Source organism: Saccopteryx leptura, chromosome X (genome assembly GCF_036850995.1).
Source record: "Saccopteryx leptura isolate mSacLep1 chromosome X, mSacLep1_pri_phased_curated, whole genome shotgun sequence".
NCBI lineage: Eukaryota > Metazoa > Chordata > Mammalia > Chiroptera > Emballonuridae > Saccopteryx > Saccopteryx leptura.
In genome coordinates, this window is record NC_089516.1 from 124,520,461 (window position 1) to 124,544,239 (window position 23,779).

Sequence of the window (23,779 nt, forward strand, 5' to 3'; positions counted from 1 at the left end):
AACTTACTACAACACTATAACCAAGACAGTATGGTACTGGCATTAAAAAATAAACATATTGTTTGGCTAAGCAGTGATGCAGCAGATAAAGCATCGACCTGGGACACTAAGGACCCAGGTTCAAAACCCAGAGGTCGTCAGCTTGAGTGTGAACTCATCAGCTTGAGCATGGGGTCACCAGCTTGAGAGTATGATTATAGACATGATCCTATGATCACTGGCATGAGCCCAAGGTCACTGGCTTGAGCAAGGGGTCACTGGTTCGGCTAGAGCTCCCCGGTCAAGGCACGTATGAGAAGCAATCAATGAACAACTAAAGTGACTCAACTACAAGTGATGCTTCTCATCTCTCTCCCTTCCTGTCTGTCTCTCTCTGTCTCTCCTGTTTTTGTCTCTAAAAAAAATAGACATTGATCAATGGAGTAAGATTGAGAGTCCAGAAACAAACGCTCACATTTACAGACAGTTGATTTTTTAACACGGGGGTCATGACAATTCAATAGATAAAGTATAATCTTTTCAACAAATGATGCAGAGACAACTGGACAGCCATGTGGAAAAGAGAGAATTTGGACCCCCTTTCTCACAGTGTATATAAAAATTAACTCAAAATGAATCAAAGATCTAAATGTAAGAGCTAAATCTATTAAACTTTTAGAATAAAATAGAGGCATAAATCTTCAAGACCTTGGATTAGCCAATGGTCTCTTAGATCTAATCACAAAAGCATACAGCATACAACAATGAAAAGATAAATTGGTCATCAAAATTTAAACCTTTTAAAGGACACCATCAAAAAAGTAAAAAGGCGACCCACAAAATGGGAGAAAATATTTATAAATCATATATCCGATAAGACACTTGTATAAAACATATAAAGAATTCTTACCACTCAACAATAAAAAAAGACAAAAATGAACAAAGAATCTGAATAGACACTTCTCCAAAGAAGATATTCAAGTGACCAATATGCTCATGAAAAGATTTTCAACATCATTAGTCATCAGGGAAATGCAAATTGAAACCACACAATGAGATATTATTTCACTCCCACTAGGAATCAAAATGTCAGATAATGCATGATGCTGAGGATATGGAGAAATTAGAACCCTAATACACTACTGGTAGATATGTAAAATGACACAGGCACTTGGGAAAACAGTCCAGCAGTGAATCAAAAAGTTAAACAGAGCCACCATATGACCCAGCAATTTCACTCCCAGGTATACTGAATAGCTTTAAGAAATGAAAACATAGCCTGCCCGGTGGTGATGCAGTGAATACAGCATCAACCTGGTTGGAAACCCCGAGGTCGCCAGCTTAAGAGTAGACTGGTTGGCTTGCATGCAGGCTTGCCAGCTTGAGCACAGGGTTGCTGGCTTCCACACGGGATCATCAGCATGATCCCAAAGTCGCTGGCTTGAGCCCAAAGATCACTGGCTTGAAGCCCAAGGTTGCTGGCTTAAGCGAGGGTCACTGGCTTGGTTTGAGTCCCCTGGTCAAGGCACATATGAGAAGCAATAAATGAACAACTAAAGTGAAGCAACTAGAAGTTGATGCTTCTCTTCTCTCCTATCCTCTCTCTCTCTCCCCTCCTGTCTCTGTCTTCCTCTCTGTAAAAAAGAAAAAGAAATGAAAACATATGTGCATGCAAAAACTTTCACATAAATGGTCATAGCAGCATTACTCATAATAACCAAAATGTGGAAACAACTCAAATATCCACTGATTGATGAATGGATAAGTACAATATGGTCTATTCATATAATGAAATATTATTCAGCCAGAGAGGTGGAAGTGGGCAAAGGAGGATAGATGGGGACAGAAAGAGACTTGACTTTGGGTGAGTGCACAATGCAGTGTGCAGATGTTTTATTGGGTTGTACACTTGAGACCTGTACGGTTCCATTCACCAATGCCACTCCACTAAAGTCAGTAAACAAAATAATTTTATTCAGCCATATAAAAGAATGAGGTACTGCCACAAGCTACAACATGGATGAACCTTGAAAATATTATATTATGTGAAAGAAACCAGTCACAAAGGACCACATATTATATAATTCCATTTTTATGAAATTTACAGAAGAGGAAAATCAATAGCAAAAAGACAGTAGATTAGTAACTGCCCAGAAGTGGGGCCTGGAGAGCTGGAGGAGAGGGAGAGTAACTGCTAACAGATACAGGGTTCTTTGAGGGGGAGTGAAATGTTTTAAAATTTACTGTTGACATGACTGTATAACTGTAAATATACTATAAACCAGTGAATCATACATTTTAAATAAGGAATTTATGGTATGTAAATTATATTTCAATAAAACTATTATAAAAAAGAAAGTTCGAATAATAAATATTTAGTAACATACTTTATAACAGTGGTTTTCAACCACCAGTCCATGGACCAGTGGTCAAAAACTACTGCTTTATAAAGTATATCTTGTGCAAGACGGTTGGGAGAGTTCCTACAACATCTGTACACTCCAGTGAGGAAGCCCACTTCCTACCAAGGTAACCACACCACTAACCCCAACCCACTCCCCAGCCCCTAGCTTTGCTCCTATAGCATTGTTTCCCTCATCAAGGCACTTTTCACAACATGGAGCAACAGCCTGTTTTTCTGGTCTCTTGTCCCCACTAGACAGTGAGCTCCTTGAGAGCAGGGACAGGGTTTGCCTGACTCACTGGTATATCCCTCATGATGCACTGTTGCTAGAACAGAATGTTGAAGAAATAACTAGATCCTAATCTACTCAAGGGCACAAAGATCTGAGACAACTTCAGGGTCGAAGCAAAGATAGGGCAGCTGGAGCGACTGCACATGAAATAAGTCTAATGTCTCTAAGGTATATATTTAGCATACACCCTCCATTACTAGCTTAACCTTAAAGTCAGCAACACTTACTGGGCTCTGTGACAAGAGGCTGCTACTGGTCTCTTGAGTACTGGGAGGTCGACTTCCACTTTCCTCCAGTGGCAATATACCTCTTCGATCCAGCACACTGAAGGAGACAGGACAGTTAATAAAGCACTTCACATTCACCCCTCCAGCCACTACCTGCTGAACTCTGCTGTGGGTACCAGAAAACAGAAAACTGCCCTTTGACAGTCTAGCCTGATCCTAGCATATGACTCCTGTCTTCCACTCACTGTTTCTTCCACAAACCAGGGAACACCTCATTAAACAATGAAAAAACAAATGAAATAAGAATAAAAGGTCATCCCTTCAAAACAACCAGTTTGTGCTCTACGGTCCATGTAGATATGGCACCAAGGGACAATCCCTAGGAAGATCTATTTAACACCACGAGGTCCCATTCAGAAGAAGACATCAGACCAGGTGACAGTATCAGGTTGAGTTGCTCGTCCCAAATCCTAAGACCTTCTAGCCCCCCACGTACCTGGGGGGCAAGGGGCCACACAACACTTCACAGCAATTCTTCACAATGTTGCCATGGCTGTAGGGATTCTGGACACGATTCTTCCCTGTCCAAGAGCCTTTGATCTGCAAGATAAAAGCCAAGGCTTACATTAAAAATTACACTAAAGAAATACAGGCATGTGAGATGATGAAAAGTTCTGGAAACGGATGGTGGTAATGGCTGCACAACAACTTGAAGGTACCTCGTGCCACTGAATGACCCTATTTCCCAACGTATAAGATGCTCCCATGTATAAGACATGCCTTCATTTTGGGGCCTGAATTAAAAAAAAAATGTTATACATAAAGCTATTATTGAACTCAAGTTTTACTCATCATAAAATTCATACAACTCCTAGTCACTGTCAAAACTCCCATCCATTAGCTTCTCCTCATCTGCGTCTGATGACAAATCACTGTCTTCATATATTGCCTTGTCCTCAGTTCCATCTATGGCATTTGAAATGCCACACTTCTACAACCACTGTATAAGACGCACCCAATTTTTAGACCCCAAATTTTTCGAATGAAGGTGCGTCTTATACATGGGGGAATATGGTATACACTTAAAAATGGTTAAGATGATACATTTTATTTATTTATTTATTTTATTGATTTTAGCAAGAAAAGAAGGGAGAGAGAGACAGGAACATTGAGCTATTCCTGTCTGTGCTCTGACTGGGGATCTAAACAGCAACGTCGGCCCTGGCCGGTTGGCTCAGTGGTAGAGCGTCAGCCTGGCGTGCAGGAGTCCCGGGTTCGATTCCTGGCCAGGGCACACAGAAGAAGCGCCCATCTGCTTCTCAACCCCTCCCCCTCTCCTTCCTCTCTGTCTCTCTCTTCCCCTCCCGCAACCAAGGCTCCACTGGAGCAAAGTTTGCCCGGGCGCTGGGGATGGCTCTGTGGCCTCTGCCTCAGGTGCTAGAATGGCTCTGATTGCAGCAGAGCGACGCCCCAGATGGGTAGAGCATCGCCCCCTGGTAGGCGTGCCGGGTGGATCCTGGTCGGGCACATGCGGGAGTCTGTCTGACTGCCTCCCCGTTTCCAGCTTCAGAAAAATACAAAAAACAAACAAATAAGCAAGAAAAACCCAGCAACCTCTGTGCTTTGGAACAATGCTCTAATCCAGTGGTCCCCAACCTTTTTTGGGCCACGGACCAGTTTAATGTCAGAAAATATTTTCACGGACCGGCCTTTAGGGTGGGACGGAAAATGTATCATGTGACCAAGACAAGCATCAACAGTGAGTCTTAGACGAATGTAACAGAGGGAATCTGGTCATTTTAAAAACAAAACAAAACATCGTTCAGACTTAAATATAAATAAAACAAAAATAATGTAAGTTATTTATTCTTTCTCTGTGAACTGGTACCAAATGGCCCACAGACCGGTACCAGTCCACGGCCTGGGGGTTGGGGACAACTGCTCTAACCAACAGAGCTATCCAGCCAGGGCAAGATGATACACTTTTTATAATGAGTATCTTACCACATAGATAAAAAATACAATGCATAGCCATGGGAAAATATCCACAATAGAGTGAAAAAAGAAACAGATAACCAAACAATATGTATTTCTTTTCATTTAAAAATATAAAATATAGCCCTTCCCAGATAGCTCAGTTGTTTAGAGAATCATCTCGATAAACCAAGGTTGATCCCTAGTCAGGGCATAGATAAGAATCAACCAATGACAGCATAAATAAATGCAACAAAAAATCAATGTTTCTCTCTCTCTCAACCTCTCTTTTTCTCCCTCTCTAAAATAAATTTTTAAAAATTAAGAAAAAATAAGAACCCTCATTCACTGTTGGTGGGAATGTAAATTAGTACAACCACTATGGAAAAAAATATGGAGGTTCCTCAAAAAATTAAGAATAGAATTGACATTTGACCCAGTAATCCCTCTACTAGGTATCTACCCCCAAAACTTGAAAATATTGGTACGTAAAGAGACACAGGCATCCCCATGTTCGTCGCAGCATTATTCATAGTAGCCAAGACATGGAAATAACCAAAGTGTCCCTCGATAGAGGATTGGATAAAGAAGATGTGGTATATATATACAATGGAATACTACTCAGCCATAAGAAATGATGACATAGTATCATTTACGACAACAATGCATGGACCTTGATAACATTTTACTGACTAAAATAAGAAAATCAGAAAAAGCTAAAAGCTGTATGATTCCACACATAGGTGAGATACAAGACTGAGACTCATGGATATAGATAAGAGTGCAGTGGTTATCCGGGGGATGGAGTGGGGGGTGGTGGGAAGAGTATAAAGAAGGACAAATATAAGGTGACGGAGAATTATTTGATTTTGGGTGTTCGGTATACAACATAATTGACTGTCCAAATGATGTGGAGATGTTTGCCCAAAATCTATGTACTCTTGTTGACAAATGTCACCCTGTTCAATTTAACTGTCTAAATTAAAAATATATATGTATAGATAGTCACAAAAACAAACACAGGAACAAGTCTAGAATAATATAAATCATACTGTTAACAATGGTGATGTAGAAGAGGTAAAGTTGCAGGGACTTACTTGCTATTTTTTGTTCATCTGTATTTTCTGATTTTCTGCAGTGAACATGGATTAACTAGTAGCTTTTAAAAAGCAAGGATTTATTCAGTGTACCTGTCCTTGTCCATTCCAAATCCAGAGGTACCAACTAGCCTTGAAAGATCTACGAATAGCTGAAGACCCTGTACCCAGCTTCCAATAATTCAACCTCTTCTTCCTAATTCTCTACAGGCATTCAGCTCCAAACAAAACAGTCTGCTTTCTCTTCCAGATAACAGATTTAACAATCTCCCACACCAGGTTTCTGCCTGCCTCGACCTCCCAGACCTTGAAGACTCAGTTCTCTAGCAGGTAATGAGAAAGTAGGCTTTGGGGAAAAGAAGAGTATGTGATGAAGAGATGAGAAAGTTGACTCACGTCTTCATTGGTTGTCTGGTTGAGAGCCACAAGGAACGTGTGAAATCCAGTCAGTCCCACGACGGACCAGAGTGTGAAGAAGCAAATGAGCACTTCTAGAACAGTGAGGTGATGTTAAGGAAGGTTGAAGAAGCCACACCAGTGGACTCAGTGCTTCAGCCCTTCTCACTGCACCAGTCATACCATGTTTACCTCTGTAAACGTATCACAAATAGCCAAGTATCCATATATAATAGATGAATTCTAAACTCGCTGGGTACATCACTTATGACAGGTAAAGGACTCCTGTCTCTTCACTATGTGTAACACTCTATCATCTCTAGTGTGTTTCAGTGTTTCTATTTTGTTCATCGTTAGCTTTTTGAAGGGGATGTTTAGAAGGGGGCCAAAGGTGAACAGCATTGGCCACAACTGCCAATGGAAAATCCAACAAAAAATAAACTTCATAAATGAAAAAACTGATGGGAAAAACAGGATGTGATTTCTATTGTAGAAATCCCATCTGAATCTCCTGTTCAGAAATGCAACTTCTGTACAAAATAAGCCTGAGCTGCAACAGGAAGGTGGATTTCCAGCAAGTGAAGAGGTATATCAAGGCAAAGACAGCCCACTAGAGGAGGCAGGGCTAAGTGTGGGATAAGAAGGAATTGGAAGGGAGGTAGTAGCGAAGGGTTGAAAGGGAAGACCAGCCTTTAAGTCCTGGCTATCCCATTCTGGTTGCTACCACTAAGACTCCTTTTTTTTTTTTCCTGTTCGACTTTGGCATTCTCTGACGTCTGAAAAATGAGATGAGGGGAGAGCTGCAAAGAGAAAGCATGCCGGAAATGGATTTAAAAGGGATTAACAGGGACCACTGCCAGGGGAGGATATGTTCCAGGAGTCTCTTTCAATGTCTCCAAGAAGCCAATTTTCAAGGATTCTATAAAATTGGAAAGAGAAGTAAAGAAAACAATTAGTGACTTTAGTGAAAAAATGCACACTTGTCCTAGTACTTCCTGTCCTCCCTGTCCCTTGTTACAAGCTGGCAAGAGATAAGCCCTCACTCAGACAAGGGGCTCACACCTCCAGATGTCATCTCCTGACTAAGGGGTCCATCTCACCAAGGTAGGGCCTGACACTGGTCTAGAGTCTGGCAGAATCCACGCATCTGGCCCCCCTCCTTTTTCCCTAGCTCGCAACTATGGGCATGGAGGGGGAATATTCATTCATAGACGAAAGAAACCAGAAATATCCCAGAAAAAATGCCCTCCTATCACCAATCTGTGTCCTCCCTGGTTCAGAATGCAGCTGAGAACTCAGCCCTTCCCAGGAAGCTACCTTGGTCAAGATCATTCCTTTATTTCCACATTCCACCTACCCTTATTTTTTATCTATTGCTTATGTGTGTGTGCACATGCACACACATGTGTGTGTATTTTCTATCTCCCAAAGTAAACCATGAGCTACTAAAAGGCATTTCTGTGGTATAACCCCTTCTACCACCTGGCACAGGGAAGGTCTTACAAGGCAGAAGAAGAGAAGATGCAGACAGCCCAAATATACCCCCAACCTTTGGGATTACCTCTGAGATGCTCAGTACTCTGGTAATAGACTGGTCGTTATGGCCCTAGTCCCTAGATAGGACCAGTAAGAAGTCCAACACGCAATAAATACTGATTGATGCAAGCTGAGGTTTGAAGTCTGCTTTAGTGCTCATTTCTAATTGGTCCTAAGGTGCTTTGCAATTGTAAAGACCCACCAGGAAAACCAACCACTCCCCTAAGCTGTCCTAAAGGCTTCTCTCACCCCACCCCGCCCCACTCCAACAATATGCACTGCCCTGCATACTTACTGAGGGCCACGTAGACGATGTTGAAGGCGAAGACATAGATGGTGAGGAGGGAGAGAGAAAGAATGAAGAGGTAGAAGTAGCGGTAGTTCCTCTTCCCAACACAATTCCCCACCCAGGGGCAGTGATGGTCGAATCGCTCTGTGGGAAAAAGAGAGAATCTAATGCCAAAGCCTCCAAAACAAAGTACAAATGCGCCATTCACATTTGAATAACTAATTCAAAGACTCTGGGATCACTGGCTCTTTCAATTCTAAAAAACCGGTTTCCATTTTTCACTTTTGCACAATGTTTTCATAGCCCCACAATAACCCTGGAAGTTGCGTAAACAAAAATGTGCATTTCTTCATTTTACCCCTGAGGGAACTAAGGAATTGAGGAGCTACGTGATCTGTCTCACTGCCAGTTAACAGCAGAAACTTTGCTTATCCAAAGAAAAATAGATGGAAATTGCCAAGGAAATTTTGAAAAATTAGTAGTGTGGTTTTTCTTAACTTCCAGTTAGTAATAAACTATAAACTACAATACTTAAATTGGTGTGGCATAGCTTAATGGAATATAAAGTGTTGAGAAACAGACTCTAGAAAATAAAATATAAGAATTTACTGTCTAATAAAAGTAGCATTACAAAACCAGTAGTGATAATAAGCATTTTCCATAAACAACTCTGAGAAAATTAGCTACATGGTGCAAAATAGGGCTAAATTTCTTTTCCACTCATACTCTTTATCAAAATGAATTCCATATGAATTATCGGGTTAAATGTAAAAACAAAGTGATACTATAAAATGACCACAAAGAATAGATGAACATTTATTCTCCATATGGAGTACTTTCTGAATATAATAGTAATAGGAAAAAAAAAAAGCCCAGATGACAAAGGAAAATAGACTTAACTACATAAACTTTAAAAAATATTTTATAAATGCTAAAAATACTATAAAGAAAATTAAAGAGGCATGGTCAAGTGGTGGTACAGTGGATAAAGCATCAGACTGGGATGCAGAGGATGCAGGTTCAAAACCCCAAGGTTGCTGCCTTGAGCGTGGGCTCATTCGGTTTGAGCGCAGGGTCACCAGCTTGAGTGTGGGGTCGCTAGCTTGAGCATAGGATCATAGACATGACCTCATGGTCTCTGGCTTGAGCCCAAAAGTCTCTGGCTTGAAGCCCAAGGTCACTGGTTTGATCAAGGAGTCACTAGGTCTGCTGTAGTCCCTGGTCAAGGCACATATGAGAAAGTGATCAATGAAAAACTAAGGAGACTAAGGAGCTGCAATGAAGAATTGATGCTTCTCATCTCTCTCCCTTCCTGTCTGTCTGTCCCTCTCTCTGTCTCTCTCCCTGTTTCTGTCACAAAATAAAAAGAAAATTAAAGAGGAAAAACTCCCAACAGGAAAGTGTGTAAATTTTGTTTCTTAGTATATGAAATGTCCTTACAAATCAATAGCAAAATACAAATAATCCTTCAAGAAAGTAAAAGTCAAAAACAGACAGTTAATAAATATCATATAATATATATTTAAATGTTTAAGTGATGATTCAGTGCAATACTAGCATAACAATAAGATACATTTTGCCTATCAAAATAAGAATATAAAAAGTAATATCTAGCCTGACCAGGCAGTGGCACAGTGGAGAGAGTGTCGGACTGGGATGTAGAGGACCCACGTTTGAGACCCCAAGGTCATCAGCTTGAGCACGGGCTCATCTGGTTTGAGCAAGGCTCACCAGCTTGGACTCAAGGTCACTGGCTTGAGCAAGGGGTTATTCGGTCTGCTTTAGCCCCCCTCCCCATCAAGGCACATATAAGAAAGCTATCAATGAACAACTAAAGTGCTACAATGAAAAACTGATGATTCGTGCTTCTCATCTCTCTTCATTACTGTCTGTCTGTTCCTATCTGTCCCTCTCCCTGACTCTCTCTGTCTCTGCCACACACACACACACACACACACACACACACACACACACACAATGTACTATCCAGTGCTCGTGAGAACAGGGCATAATGAACACTGCAATATACTGCTTGTGGGAGTATAAACTGAGCGACCCTTTCAGGAAAGCAATTTAGCAATATGTATCAAAAGCCTTAATAATGCTCATAACCCTTTAGTATAGGAAGTCCATTTTCAGTAATTTCTTATAAGAAAATAGAGATATGCTTATCAATTTAAGTTCAATAACTTTATTATTAAATTTTATTATGGTAATATATATATATATAACATAAAATTTGCAATTTTCACCATTTTTAAGTGTCCAATTAAGTGGCATTAGAAACATTCACAATCTGCAATTATCACCACTACCTATTTCTAATAAAGTTCTAGCCTGACCTGTGGTGGCACAGTGGATAAAGTGTTGACCTGGAATGCTGAGGTCACAGGTTCAAAACTCTGGGCTTGCCTGGTCAAGGCACATATGGGAGTTGATACTTCTTGCTCCTTCCCTTCTCTCTCTCTCTCTGTCTCTCTCTGTCTCTCTCTCTCTCTCTCTTTCTATCCTCTCTAAAATGCATAAATAAAAAATCTAAAAAAAAAGTTCATCACCCCCAAAGAGAAACTCTATATCCATTAAACAGTAATTCTCTGTTTTCCCCTTCCCCCAGCTCCTGCTAACCTCTAATCTTCTCTTTACCTTTATGAATTTTCCTCCTCTAGATATTTCATGTAAGTGGAATCATACAATATGTGGCCTTTTGTGCCTGACTTCTTTCACTTAGCACTATGTTTTCAAGGATCATCCATGTCCCCTGTCATAGCCATGTATCAGCACTCCATTCCTCCTTATTGATGAATAGTATTCCACTCTATGGATAAACCATATTTTGTTTATCCATTTTCTTTTGATGGACACTTGGGTCACTTCCATCTCTTGGCTATTCTGAACAATGCTGCTATGAACAGTGACATACAAAAATTTTGAGTCTCTGGTTTCATTCTTTTGTATTGTCACAGACAGAATTAAGCCCCCCCCCAATCCATATGTTGAAGCATTAACCCCAGTATTACTCTATTTGGAGTAAGGTTTCTAAGGAGATAATTAAGGTTAAATGAGGCCATGAGGGTGGGGCCCTAAACCTATAAGACTGGTGTCCTTATAAGGAGAGGACAACACACCAGGAGGGCACAAGCAGAGAAAAAAAGGATGCTCAAGAACAGAGCAGAAAGGGGCCTCCTATAAGCCAGAGAGGGAAGCCTCACCAGAAATCAACCCTGCCACAATATTAATCTTGGACTTCTAAACTTTATAACTGAAAAAATTAATTTCTGTTATTTAAGTCATCCAGTCTGTGTGTTTTGTTATGGAAGCCAAGCAGGATAATAACAAGAAAAGAAATACTGGGCCATAGGATAATTCTATGCTCAACTTTCTGAGGAAAGGAAAGAGAGAGTGAGAGAGACAGGAACATCAATCTGTTCCTGTATGTGCCCTGACCGAAAATCAAAGCAATAACCCCTACTCTACCAACCAAGCTATCAGGCTAGAGAGTCAGACTCCCGCATACGCCCCAAAGGAGATTCATCTGGCAACCCCCATCTGGGGTTGATGCTCTGCCTATCTGGGACCATGCTCGCATCTGAGCTATTTTAAGCACCTGAGGCAGAGGCTCCACACAGCCATCCTCAGTGTGCAGGGCCAACATGCTTGAATCAATCGAGCCATGGCTGCCAGAGGGGAAGAGAGAGAGAGAGAGAAAAGGGAGTGGGAGGAAAGCAGATGGGCACTTCTCCTGTGTGCTCTGACCAGGAATCGAACCTGGGACATCCACATGTCAGGCCGATGCTCTACCACTGAGCCAACCGGCCAGGGCCAAGTGCTTCTTTTTTGATAAGTCGATTTGAATGAGTCCTTTTTAAAAAAAGATAAATTTATTTTCTCATAATTCTGGAGCTAGATGTCAGCTGGGTCCGTTTCTTCAAAAGTCTCTCTCCTTGGCTTGCCCTATCTGTATGAGTTCTTTATATTTAAGAATATTAATAAGAAGAGGGAATTCTTTATGAAAACCTTCACATCACACCTTCTTGAAATAACAAGTTCCCTGGATCACTGAAAATGGGTTTCATTTTATAAAAATCCTATCTACATATAGCTTTTTACTGTATAAAGTAAGATACAATTTTTTCAACCTTTGTCCAAGGAACCGGTTAATAAGAGGAAAGCAATGTACTCAGGCTTGTCCCGTGGCATATATCTTTATATGAAGTATGTGTATTGATAATATAAGGAATTGTACACATATACCAATCGGTAGACATATTTATTAACTGTCTTTGATCTTTCCCAGGGCTCATCACACAGTCGACAGTGGTTACAACTAAGCCACATAGATGTGGCTAAAAGCACAGATACATTAAGCACACATACAGCCCCCACCCTGGCAGCAGTAGCAGAGAAAGAAGAATTGAGGGTGTGGGTATCACATCTGTTCCAGCTTCACCTCTTAGTAATTATATGAACTACACAAAGGTGTTTCACCTATTTCCCCATCTGGAAAATGGGGATAATACCTATCCCATGGGGTTCTTACAAGTTTTAAATGAAAGGGAAAGCATTTCACACAGTTCCTAGTAGGAACTCATAAATGCTAGCAACTTTCTATTGGGGAAGACTACTCCTTTTTTCCCCGATGCTGCCCACTAGTGGACTAGGGTTCCCACTTGAAACAGATCCAGGAGAGGAAAACCTAGATTTGAAAGACAGGTTGTTTATTTCCTCATTTACCAAAAAGTGTGTGTGTGTGTGTGTGTGTGCGCGCGCGCACATGCGTTTTTAATTTAAAACTGGAAAATATTTAAATTGTAATTTGATCTACAGAAGTACAATTGATTTACAATTGTTCAGAACTTGTTTCTCATCTGATTCTCTCTTCCCTATCTACCCTTATTGATTTTTCAAAAAACAAAAAAATTACCCTGATCCTCTTTTTCAATTCAGCCTTCCCCCCAGACAATTCCCCAGTCATTTTACTCACCCACACAGTTGTCACAGATGCTGCAATGGGAGGCCCGGGGAGGCCGGAAGATCTTGCATGTATAACAATATTTCAACTTTACAATCTGGTTGTTTATCTGGAAATTCTTGATACGGGGAGGTGGTCGCTGGCCCTGGGGCACAGCACCATTGGTAGCCTCTGTAGATCATAAAGACAGTTAACATCACTGCTGGCCATTATCAGAACCCAAAAGTTGCACCATATTTCCAAAAGCAATGGAAGTAATTCAAGTTCCTCAGGCCCGCTGTCTCTCCGGATTAGCACTTCCAAACCAGATTCTCAACCTCTGAGTGTCCCCCACAGATTCCACCGGAGTGCCACGCAATTCTTTTGTGTGCATGTGAAAAAAGTGTTTCTTCAAGTTTTTGGCTGCTTACAAAGGAAAACAATAGTGAAATGAAAGCATCCATCTTAATTCAAAATCAAAGAAATAAAAATTAACACAAAGAAATCACTTCCACCTACTATATTAACAAATAATAAAAATAATGAAAATACTCTGTTTCGGCAAAAATAGGGAGAATGTACTTTTTACATTACCGGGAAGCAATGTGGCAGTGGTTGCCAAAATTTTAAATGTCTTTTTTTTTTTTTCTACCCAGAAATTCTACTTCTAGGATCTTGTCAAAATAACAAAGAGATATACAAAAGAGGTTGGCAAAAGGATATTTGTCACAGAGTCACCTTTAATAGTGAAAAACTCAAAAGTAACTTCAATGTCACTATAGGAAGAACAAAAACAATGTCACAGTAGGAGGTCGTTAAGTAAATTATGATACACGCATAGGATGGAATTTTATGAATCCATTTTAAATGGTGTAGACGAACAAATGATGACAGGAAAACACCATACACTACAAAATGAGAATGTATGCATAAAAGGATATGATCTTGCAAAAAATATATATGCATGAAAGAAAGCTGCTAATACGTAGAATCAGAAAAATGATTATTTTAAGAGTAATACATGTTTATCGCAAAATTTTGGGAAAAAAACAGAATATGTCAATAATAAAAAATTAAAAATCACTGACAGACTGAACTCAAGGATACTCATGCATTTTGGTGTGTTTCCTTTTATCTTCTCTTAACACATCAACACTCATGATTTCTTAAAATCTGAGAACATGTTATAAATGCAATGCTGTACCCTGTACTTTTCAGTTAAGATTATACAGTAAATATTTTACATGATTGTTACTACCTACACTCATATTAAAAAGAAAGGAATGGTGCACTAAAAATCCTTCTACGGTAATTTGTGTAAATCTCTGTTTATTTCCTTTTAAAAAACCTGAGAGAAGTGGAATTTCTGAGCCAAAGGGTATGAACCCTGAAGCCCATATTACTATTGCAAAACTGCTTCCCAAGCGATTGTATCAATTTGCACGCCCGCCCATCTGCAGCATAAGAAAGTGCCTGTCTCATTGCACCTTGTTATGCAGGATAGTTCTAAAAACAGATTATTTTTCATTAAAATTCATTTTTATTTTTAAAATATCTGCCATATGGAACTTTTTTCCCTTTTTTGCAGAGTGGGGTGGAGGCTGTGAAATCAAACAATAACAGTGTGTCACAAGTCTTAAAAGGATAGAGATGGCTATTCATTAAAGAATGTGAGTACCAGCATGCCACCTTAATATTCCTTTGCATGAGCTTTACATCAAGGCCCCTAGAAGATAGTTCATGATTTGTCTTCCTGTGAAGTGCTATGATGCAAGAAAATCACCTGTCTTCTCTGCACCCCCAGCCCATCGTATTCCCAATACAGTAAGTCCTCATTTAGTGTCTTCGATAGGTTCTGTGACTTAAATCAAAATCCCATAAAATGAAAACAATTTCAGCAGAGACTGATTAATTATAAACAAGACTTAAGTTCCTACGGCATCACACCCATGTTATTACGAAACTATATTGAGCAAAATGATGTTATTTTAGGATCTGCTGTACAGGGCTGGATGTAAGTTCACAAAAACTTGTTAGCATAAAAATAAACATTCATATGATTATGAACTCAAGAATACTCTTCTATCGAGAGAAACATGCTAAATGCAGAGGTCACAAACATGATGGTTCCTGGACCCCAGGCCTAGTGATGCAGCAAAAGAGCGAAACTTGCCAGGACATGCAAGAAACTGCCGGGACATGCAAGAAAGTCAAGGCACTGCATATAACCTTCAGTTTCTCCCAATGTGACTGTAAAGGGGATGAGAAAAGAATAACCCCGGTGGAAAAAAGACAGTATTCACAACTCCCTCTCCCTATCTTGCTCCTAACTGCCCCAGCTGTACTGGAAATATGTTCTCCCGTTTCCATTTGATTTCCTTTTTTCCCCTCCAGCTTTGTTGAGATATAATTAATACATACCATTGTGTAAGTTGAAGGTGTACAACATGTTGATTTGATTCTCTTCTGGAGTGCTTTGAAAGCTTCTATGCTTCTGTATTTATTTTAGCTTTGTTTCCCTCTAGTTTCTCAGTGAATTTCTTTTTGAAAAATTTCATCTTGTTTTAGTTCAGCTATGGGTATATAGGTTTGTGTACATTTGAGCTCAAGCTACTTATGGATGGGGTAAGGATACGAATGGTGGGAAGAAACCAAAGGCTCCCAGGATATTCCATCCTCTAGCCCTGGGATGTTCTCCAATTCATAAAGACATCCAGGCTCCTGGGTAGTGTAACACTTTATCTCTGTCCCAAAGACTCCTACCCTGATCTATAGACTGCACTGTAATGAACCTGTAACTGCTTCCTTTCCATTCTTAGAATTCTCAGTGTTTCCTGGCACCATAGTTGTCCTTTCTCAACTTGAGTGTTCTTTTAAAGTGGGACTTGAATCATGTTCAAGTGCCCATGCCTGTGCTTCAAGTTCTATGAATCCTTGAAATTACATCCAAAATTGTATGTATGTGCACATATGTAAGAATATTTTCATAAAAAGAAGGTTTATAGCTTTCATCAAAAAATCAAATGAGGCTCCAAGATGGCAGTGGAGTAGGTGGAAGCTACAATCTCCTCCTCCCAGGACCAAACTGGAATTACAACTAAATTATTTTTTTAAATCATCTTGAATAGCCAAATGAAGATTAGCTAAAGAGTTGTCTTAGAATCAGTGATTTACAGAAGAATTCGCATTGAGACTGGTAAGACTTAAGGGTGGACTTGCAAACAGGGCTGCCTCACTGCCACTTGCGGTGGTTGAGGTTCCAGAGGAATATCTCAGCTGTGGGGGTTTCCCCTGAGAAGTGTAGGGTCTATACCCAAAGCTGGGCTCTCCATCCCCAAGCACCAGAGCCTGGAAAAGGTGCACATGTAACATCTGGCTGTGAAAAGCATCAGGTTTGTGTCCGCCAGAGGGAGACTGGAGTCCACTAGAGACGCAGGCACACAATTAAAGGGCCAACATGCAAAATTTCATTCACAGCCAGTCATCCTGGGTGGCAGAGCAGACTAGAGTCGTGTGAGAAGACTCAGGTTTGTGGCTCTGGAGAGACAGCTGAAGGGACAGCAAACAACATCTTTGTGCTGAGTCATTCTCTCATATCGCAGATACCATCTTTCTTGAGTGGAACACTCCCATGTGGCAACAACCTCGGGAAAACAATAGCCTCACCTTCTGGAGGCCCTCTCATCCCACCGTGTGGAACTTATGCCCTACTGAGGAATAAAGCTGGAAGCTCTTTCAGTGACTGAGCCTAACACATAGCAGGCAGAGGCAGGTGGAGGCAGATTTCAGAGTAGCTTGGGACTTTTGTTGACCTGCCCCTAGACTGGTGTTGGAAAAAGCCAACTGTGGTACACAACTTGGGCCTTACCATGTGCACTGAGGGTCAACAGAGGCAGCCACAACTGTAGGTAACTTGTAGCTCCCAACAGGTTGCCCAAGGCCAGTCACAAGCAGCACCTGACATTGGTCTGCACCAGTTTCCCTCCCAAGAGCCCAGAACCAACACATCCAGTGGCCAGCTTCAGACCGCATCAGAGCAGGATCCAGTGAGCTTCACAAGCAGCATATCCAAGTGAGATCTCAGCAAGCATCAAACTCTGCTGAGATGAACTCTGCTTTGTGTGGTCAGCACCTGCACAGCAGCTCACACACTATGATCAGGGGTTGAGCTTCAGTCAGTCAGTCTGAGGGTCGATCTCATGCATGAATGGGCCGATGGCAATCAAGACTTAATTACGCCTTGGCCAGTGGCTCACTGGATAGAGTATCTGCCTGGTATATAGACATCCTGGGTTCAATTCCCAGTCAGGTCATGCAAGAGAAGCAACCATCTGCTTCTTTCCCCTCTCTCTCCTCCTTCTCTCTCTCTTCTCCTCCAACAGCCAGTGGCTTGACAAGTTTGAGCATCAGCCCTGGGCACTGAGGATAATTCGGTTAGTCCAAGAGTCAGCCTCAGGCACTAAAAATAGCTTTGTTTATTTGATCATCAGCCCCAGACAGGGGTTGCTGGGTGGATGCCAGTCAGGATGCATGCAAGAGTCTGTCTCACAATCTCCTCTCCTCTCAAAAAGAAAAAAAAAGACTCAATTACAACAGGAGGGCCCATATAACACACCCAAGGGGCATTCCTAGAGCACCCAGCACAGGTGATCAAGGAGACTGCACCAGTGAACCCCACAGGATGCCTACACATAAGGCCACCCCATAAAGACTGCAATTCATAGAAGATCTATCTAATACATTGAAACAAACACAGAGAGGCAGCCAAAATGAGGAGATAAAGAAACAGGACCCAAATGAAAGAAGAGGAGTAATCTCTAGAAAAATAGTTAAATGAAATAAAGGTAAGCAATTTATCAGATATAGAGTTCAAAATAATAGTTATAATAATGCTCAACAGCATGAAAAAGAACATAAAGCCTGACCAGGCGATGCCACAGTGGATAGTGTCAGACTGGAATGTGGAAGACCCAGATTCTAAATGCCAAGGTCGCCAGCTTGAGTGTAAGCTCATCTGGTTTGATCAAGGCTCACCAGATTGAGCCAAAGGTTGCTGGCTCAAGCAAGGGGTCACTTTGTCTGCTGTAGTCCCCCAGGTCAAAGCACATATGAGAAAGCAATCAATGAACAACTAAGGTGCTGCAATGAAGAATTGATGCTTCTCATCTCTCTCCCTTCCTGTCTGTCCCTATCTGTCCCTCTGTCTCTGTCACAAAAGAACACAAACAAACATAGAAACCATAAAAAAGGGCCAGTCAGAAATGAAAAATACAGTTTCTGAAATGAAGAATACCCTGGATGGAATAAACAGTAGGTTGGTTGAAGCGGAGGATCAAATCGACGATTTGGAAGACAACATACAAAAAACAATCAAAGCAGCAAAAAGAAAAGAGAATTAAGCAGAATGAGGATAGTTCAAGAGACCTTTCAAACAGCATGAATCATAAAATCTTCCACATCATAGGGGTACCAGGAGTAGAGAGAGAGCAAGGGATCGGGAACTTACTGAAGAAATAATAACCAGAAACTTTCCTAACCTGGTTAAGGAAAAAAGATACACAAGTCCAGAAAGTAAAAAAAAAAAAAAAAAAAAAAAAAAAAAAAAAAAAAAAAAAAAAAAAATCCCAAATAAGAGGAACCAGGAGTGACGTCAGAGAAATGGCACCGTAAGGAGTGATACTGATAAATATCCCCAAAAATTCAACAAGATCTTCAGCCAGAGACAGAAAAATCTATCCTTGGAGCCTCCAGAAGCTCCACACTGAATGCAAAGAGCCGGCAAATGCTAATGAGCCACGACTGCCAACGAGACTGAAGCCCAATATATGATATCGCCATAGAGACTTATCAACTGCAAACCTCTACCTAAGAGTGCCACAGGGGCAGAACCCAGAGTACAGAGTCACCGACCAGGAAGAGGGAGAGAAAAGAAAAAGCAAGAAGATAACCTCTCAAAATCAAGAATAATCCACAGACTTTATAACCTATCCCATTTTATTATATTTGTTCATTTGTTTCTCTTATCTTCCTGTCTTGATTATTTTCTTCCTCTTCTAATTTGGTCATTTAATTCTCTGCCGGTCTTACTCTTTCCTCTCCTTGAACTACACTACCCATAAGTGTTACATCTCCTATTATCTTTTCTTTCTTCTTCCTTTCTCTCTATGAGGGTTGCACTCCAAAACCCTTAACTCTCTCTCTCTCTCCTTTTATTCTTTTTTCTTCTTTTTGTGTTTTCCTCTTTCTTTTATCCCTCTATATTAGTTTCTTCTTTTCTCCTTTACTTTTCCTCTCATTCAATCCTCAATCACAAACAAATTATTTTATCTGGGACTCAAATTTTTCTGTGTGGCGCTTTGGGGGTTTTTTACTTCGCTTTTTTAACTCACTAGCAGTGCTCCCAACCCTGAATTTCCATTTTATCGAGTTCTTGATCCACTAAATACAATAGTAATTTTTTAATTGTTTTCCCCTTTTTCCTGTTTCCCTCTTATTCTTTTCATCATATCTCTTAGTCAACCATCACCTAAAAGCAAATAATTTTATTCTTGATCCAATTTTTTTTCCTTTTTTGCATTTTGTGGGCCCATACCCCCTTTTTTGCCCCTTTATCACTTCTCCCCAGCTCAGGCCCTCCATTGTAGGTAGTTTTTGTTCTATTTAGCACAATATAATTCACAGTTCACCACAAGATTTTCTCAAGAAGGAAGGGAAAAGAGAGGAAAGAAAAAAAAGGGGAAGGGGAATAATTTTTTTTAATTCCTTTTTATTTTTTTAACTTTTTATTCTTTATTAACTCTCATTAATACTATCAACAAAACCACCCTCAGATGCCATTAAGGAAAAGGAAATTGAATATCATGGATACAAAAGACGGATAGATGAGGAAAAATCAATGGAGAAAAAATTTAATATATTGAAAAACTTGGAGCTAAATGACAGACAATTTAAAATAGAAATCCTAAAAATACTCAGAGATATAAAAGAAAACACAGAAAGGCAATTTAGGGAGCTCAGAAAACAACTCAACAAACACAAAGAATATATAACCAAGAAAATTGAAACTATAAAAACAAATCAAACAGATGTAAAACTCAATTCACGAGCTGAAAAACGAGGTAACAAGCTTAGCTAATAGAACAGGCCAGATAGAAGGTAGGATTAGTGAAATAGAAGACAAGCAACTTGAGGCAAAACAGAAAGAAGAAAGAGACTCAAAAATTTAAAAAAAAAATGGAAAGCCCTACAGGAATTGTCTGACTACATCAAAAAGAAAAACATAAGAGACTGGTCTTCACTGACTGCCTTTCAAATGGTTGTCGTGAGAGGGCCTCAAGTGGGAAACCTGAAGATGGCAGCAGAGTAGGCGGACACACAGATGCCCAGCTCTCACCACCAAACTGGAATACAAATCAATTTAGAAAAAATCAGCGTGAAAAACCAACTCTGGACTACAAGAACAGCTCGCAAAAACCAAGGAGGAAAGAAGAAGCCACGGCAAACCTGGTAGGGAGCGCCTGACTATCCCCTGCTTACAGGAACGGGGGGGGGGTGAGGCTGAGAGGGAAAAGCCACTTGCCTGGTGACCAGGGGGCAAGGTGTGTTGAAAAGACCAGTTTATCTCCCAAGTGGGAAGGAGACAGAGAGGGACAGACTGTGAGGGGCTAAGGAATGCAGAAGACGACCTAAAAAAGCTGACTCATCTGTGCTGGAGGCAGCAATAGCTGGGGGAGGGACTGATCCTTCCACAAAACAGTACTGAATTGCTTCCAGATCAGAGATCTCCAGACATCTCTCCAGCTCCAATCAGCGCAAAAAGACACAGCTGAAAACAAGAAGTGGGGAGGAGGGGCAGTAACTTAGGTCTCCATGGAGATCTGAGATACACCTCCCCCTACAGAAGCTGAGAAAACACCCTGGTCCCAGAGAGATTAGTTGGTGGAAGAGGCCTTCAGAGTCTCAGGTTACACTCATGGCATTTCTGGATACAGTTTCAAGGAAGCCCCCTGCTGAGATCAGTAAACAAGACTATCACCTCTTAAGAAACAAACTAATCAAGACTTCAAAGCTGCCCAAATCCGAAAGTGGATTACAAATAATAGCTGATACCAACCCAAGAAGACCTAGAAATAACACAACTGAAAACTGGAGGCAGACAACAACAAGCCTAGACTCAACCAACTCTACAAACAAAACACCCAAACACAGACAATAAGAGGACAAAAGAGTGCAATCCAAATGAAACCACAAGAGAAAGCTTCAGGAGATGAAATGAGTGATATGGAAATAATCAAACTTCCAGATGGGGAGTTCAAAATAATGATTGTAAGGATGCTTAGGGATCTTAGAACAACAATGGAGGGGCAGTTTGAAAACCTAAATAAAGAAATAGCAAGTATAAAAAAGAACCAGTCAGAGACGACAAATACAATATCAGAAATAAAGACCACAATGGAAGGAATTAAAAACAGGATAGATAGAGCGGAGGATCGAATCAGCGAGTTAGAGGACAACTGGAATGAAGGCATGAAAGCAGAGAAGAAGAGAAAAGAGACTCAAAAAGTCAGAGGAAACTCTTAGAGAGCTCTGTGACAACATGAAGAGAAACAACATCCGCATCATAGGGGTTCCTAAAGAAGAAGAGAAAGAACAAGGGATAGAGATGTTGTTCAATCATATCGTACCTGAAAATTTCCCTAAATTAATGCAAGAGAAACTCTCACAAGTCCAAGAAGCACAGAGGACTCCATTAAAGAGAAACCCAAAGAAGCCTACACCAAGACACATCATAATTAAAATACCAAAGCTAAGCGATAAAGAGAAAATATTAAAAGCTGCAAGAGAAAAAAAAGTTATCACCTACAAAGGAGGCCCCATAAGGATGACAACTGACTTCTCAACAGAAACACTTGAGGCCAGAAGGGAATGGCAAGAAATATTCAAAGTAATGCAGAACAAGAACCTACAACCAAGACTACTTTATCCAGCAAGGCTATCGTTTAAAATCAAAGGAGAAATAAAAAGCTTCCCAGACAAAAAAACAACTCAAGGAATTCATTACAACCAAACCAAAGCTGCAGGAAATGTTAAGGGGCTTGTTGTAAACAGATCAAAGTGGGAAAAGATTATAGCAAAAAAAGGAATACACCTTTAAAGAAGAAAATGGCAATAAACAACTACATATCTATAATAACCTTAAATGTAAATGGATTAAATGATCCAATCAAAAGACATAGGGTAGCTGCGTGGATAAGAAAACAGGACCCATACATATGTTGTCTACAAGAGACACACCTTAGAACAAAAGACACACATAGATTGAAGGTAAAAGGATGGAAAAAAACATTTTATGCAAACGGAAATGAAAAAAAAAAGCTGGGGTAGCAATACTTATATCAGACAAATTGGACTATAAAACAAAGGATATAGTAAGAGATAAAGAAGGCCACTACATAATGATAAAGGGAGCAATCCAACAGGAAGATATAACTATTATAAATATCTATGCACCTAATATAGGAGCACCCAAATATATAAAACAGACTTTGATGGATTTAAAGGGCGAGATCAACAGCAAAACTATAATAGTAGGGGATTTCAATACCCCACTAACATCACTAGATAGATCCTCAAGAAAGAAAATTAACAAAGAAACAGCAGACTTATTGGAAACACTAGATCAACTCGATTTAATAGATATCTTCGAACCTTTCACCCTAAAGCAGCAGAATATACATTCTTTTCAAGTGCTCATGGTACATTCTCTAGGATAGACCACATGTTAGGGCACAAAAGTGCTCTCAACAAATTTAAGAAGACTGAAATCATAGCAAGCACTCTCTCTGATCACAACGGCATGAAACTAGAAATGAATCACAGCAGAAAAGCTCAAAAATTCTCAAACACATGGAAACTAAATAGCAGGGTGTTAAATAATGAATGGATTAAGAATGAGATCAAAGAAGAAATTAAAAAATTCCTAGAAACGAATGACAATGAGCATACAACAACTCAAAATTTATGGGACACAGCGAAAGCAGTGCTGAGAGGGAAGTTCATAGCACTACAGGCACACTTTCACAAGCTAGAAAAAGCTCAAATAAACAACTTAACCCTGCATCTAAAAGAATTAGAAAAAGAACAGCAAGTAAAGCCCAAATGTAGTAGAAGGAAGGAAATAATAAAGATCAGAGCAGAAATAAATGACATAGAGGCTAAAGAAACAATACAGAGGATCAATGAAACTAGGAGCTGGTTCTTTGAAAAGGTAAACAAGATTGATGAACCTTTAACTAGACTCACCAAGAAAAAGAGAGAGAGGACTCAAATAAATAAAATTAGAAATGAGAGAGGAGAAATAACAACTGACACAACAGAAATACAAAATATTGTAAGAAAATACTATGAAGAACTGTATGCCAAAAAACTAGACAACCTAGATGAAATGGACAAATTCCTTGAAACATACAATCTTCCAAAAATCAATCTGGAAGAATCAGAAAACCTAAACAGACCAATTACAACAAATGAGATCGAAACAGTTATCAAAAAACTCCCAACAAAGAAAAGTCCGGGGCCTGATGGCTTCACAACGGAATTCTACCAAATATTCACAGAAGAACTAACTCCTATCCTTC

General features: G+C 40.2%; 1 protein-coding gene across 1 annotated transcript in view; it reads right to left on the reverse strand.

Moving 5' to 3' along the window:
* Positions 1 to 23,779, reverse strand: part of ZDHHC9 (zinc finger DHHC-type palmitoyltransferase 9) — a 55,074-nt gene that overhangs the window by 3,690 nt on the left and 27,605 nt on the right. The window contains exons 3-8 of the mRNA XM_066356119.1: positions 13,176 to 13,334; positions 8,201 to 8,338; positions 7,240 to 7,288; positions 6,370 to 6,472; positions 3,399 to 3,502; positions 2,903 to 2,999 (exon numbers count right to left, since the gene is read on the reverse strand). Of these exons, the coding sequence (XP_066212216.1) occupies positions 2,903 to 2,999; positions 3,399 to 3,502; positions 6,370 to 6,472; positions 7,240 to 7,288; positions 8,201 to 8,338; positions 13,176 to 13,334 (650 nt within the window). The remainder of the gene's footprint in view (positions 1 to 2,902; positions 3,000 to 3,398; positions 3,503 to 6,369; positions 6,473 to 7,239; positions 7,289 to 8,200; positions 8,339 to 13,175; positions 13,335 to 23,779) is intronic.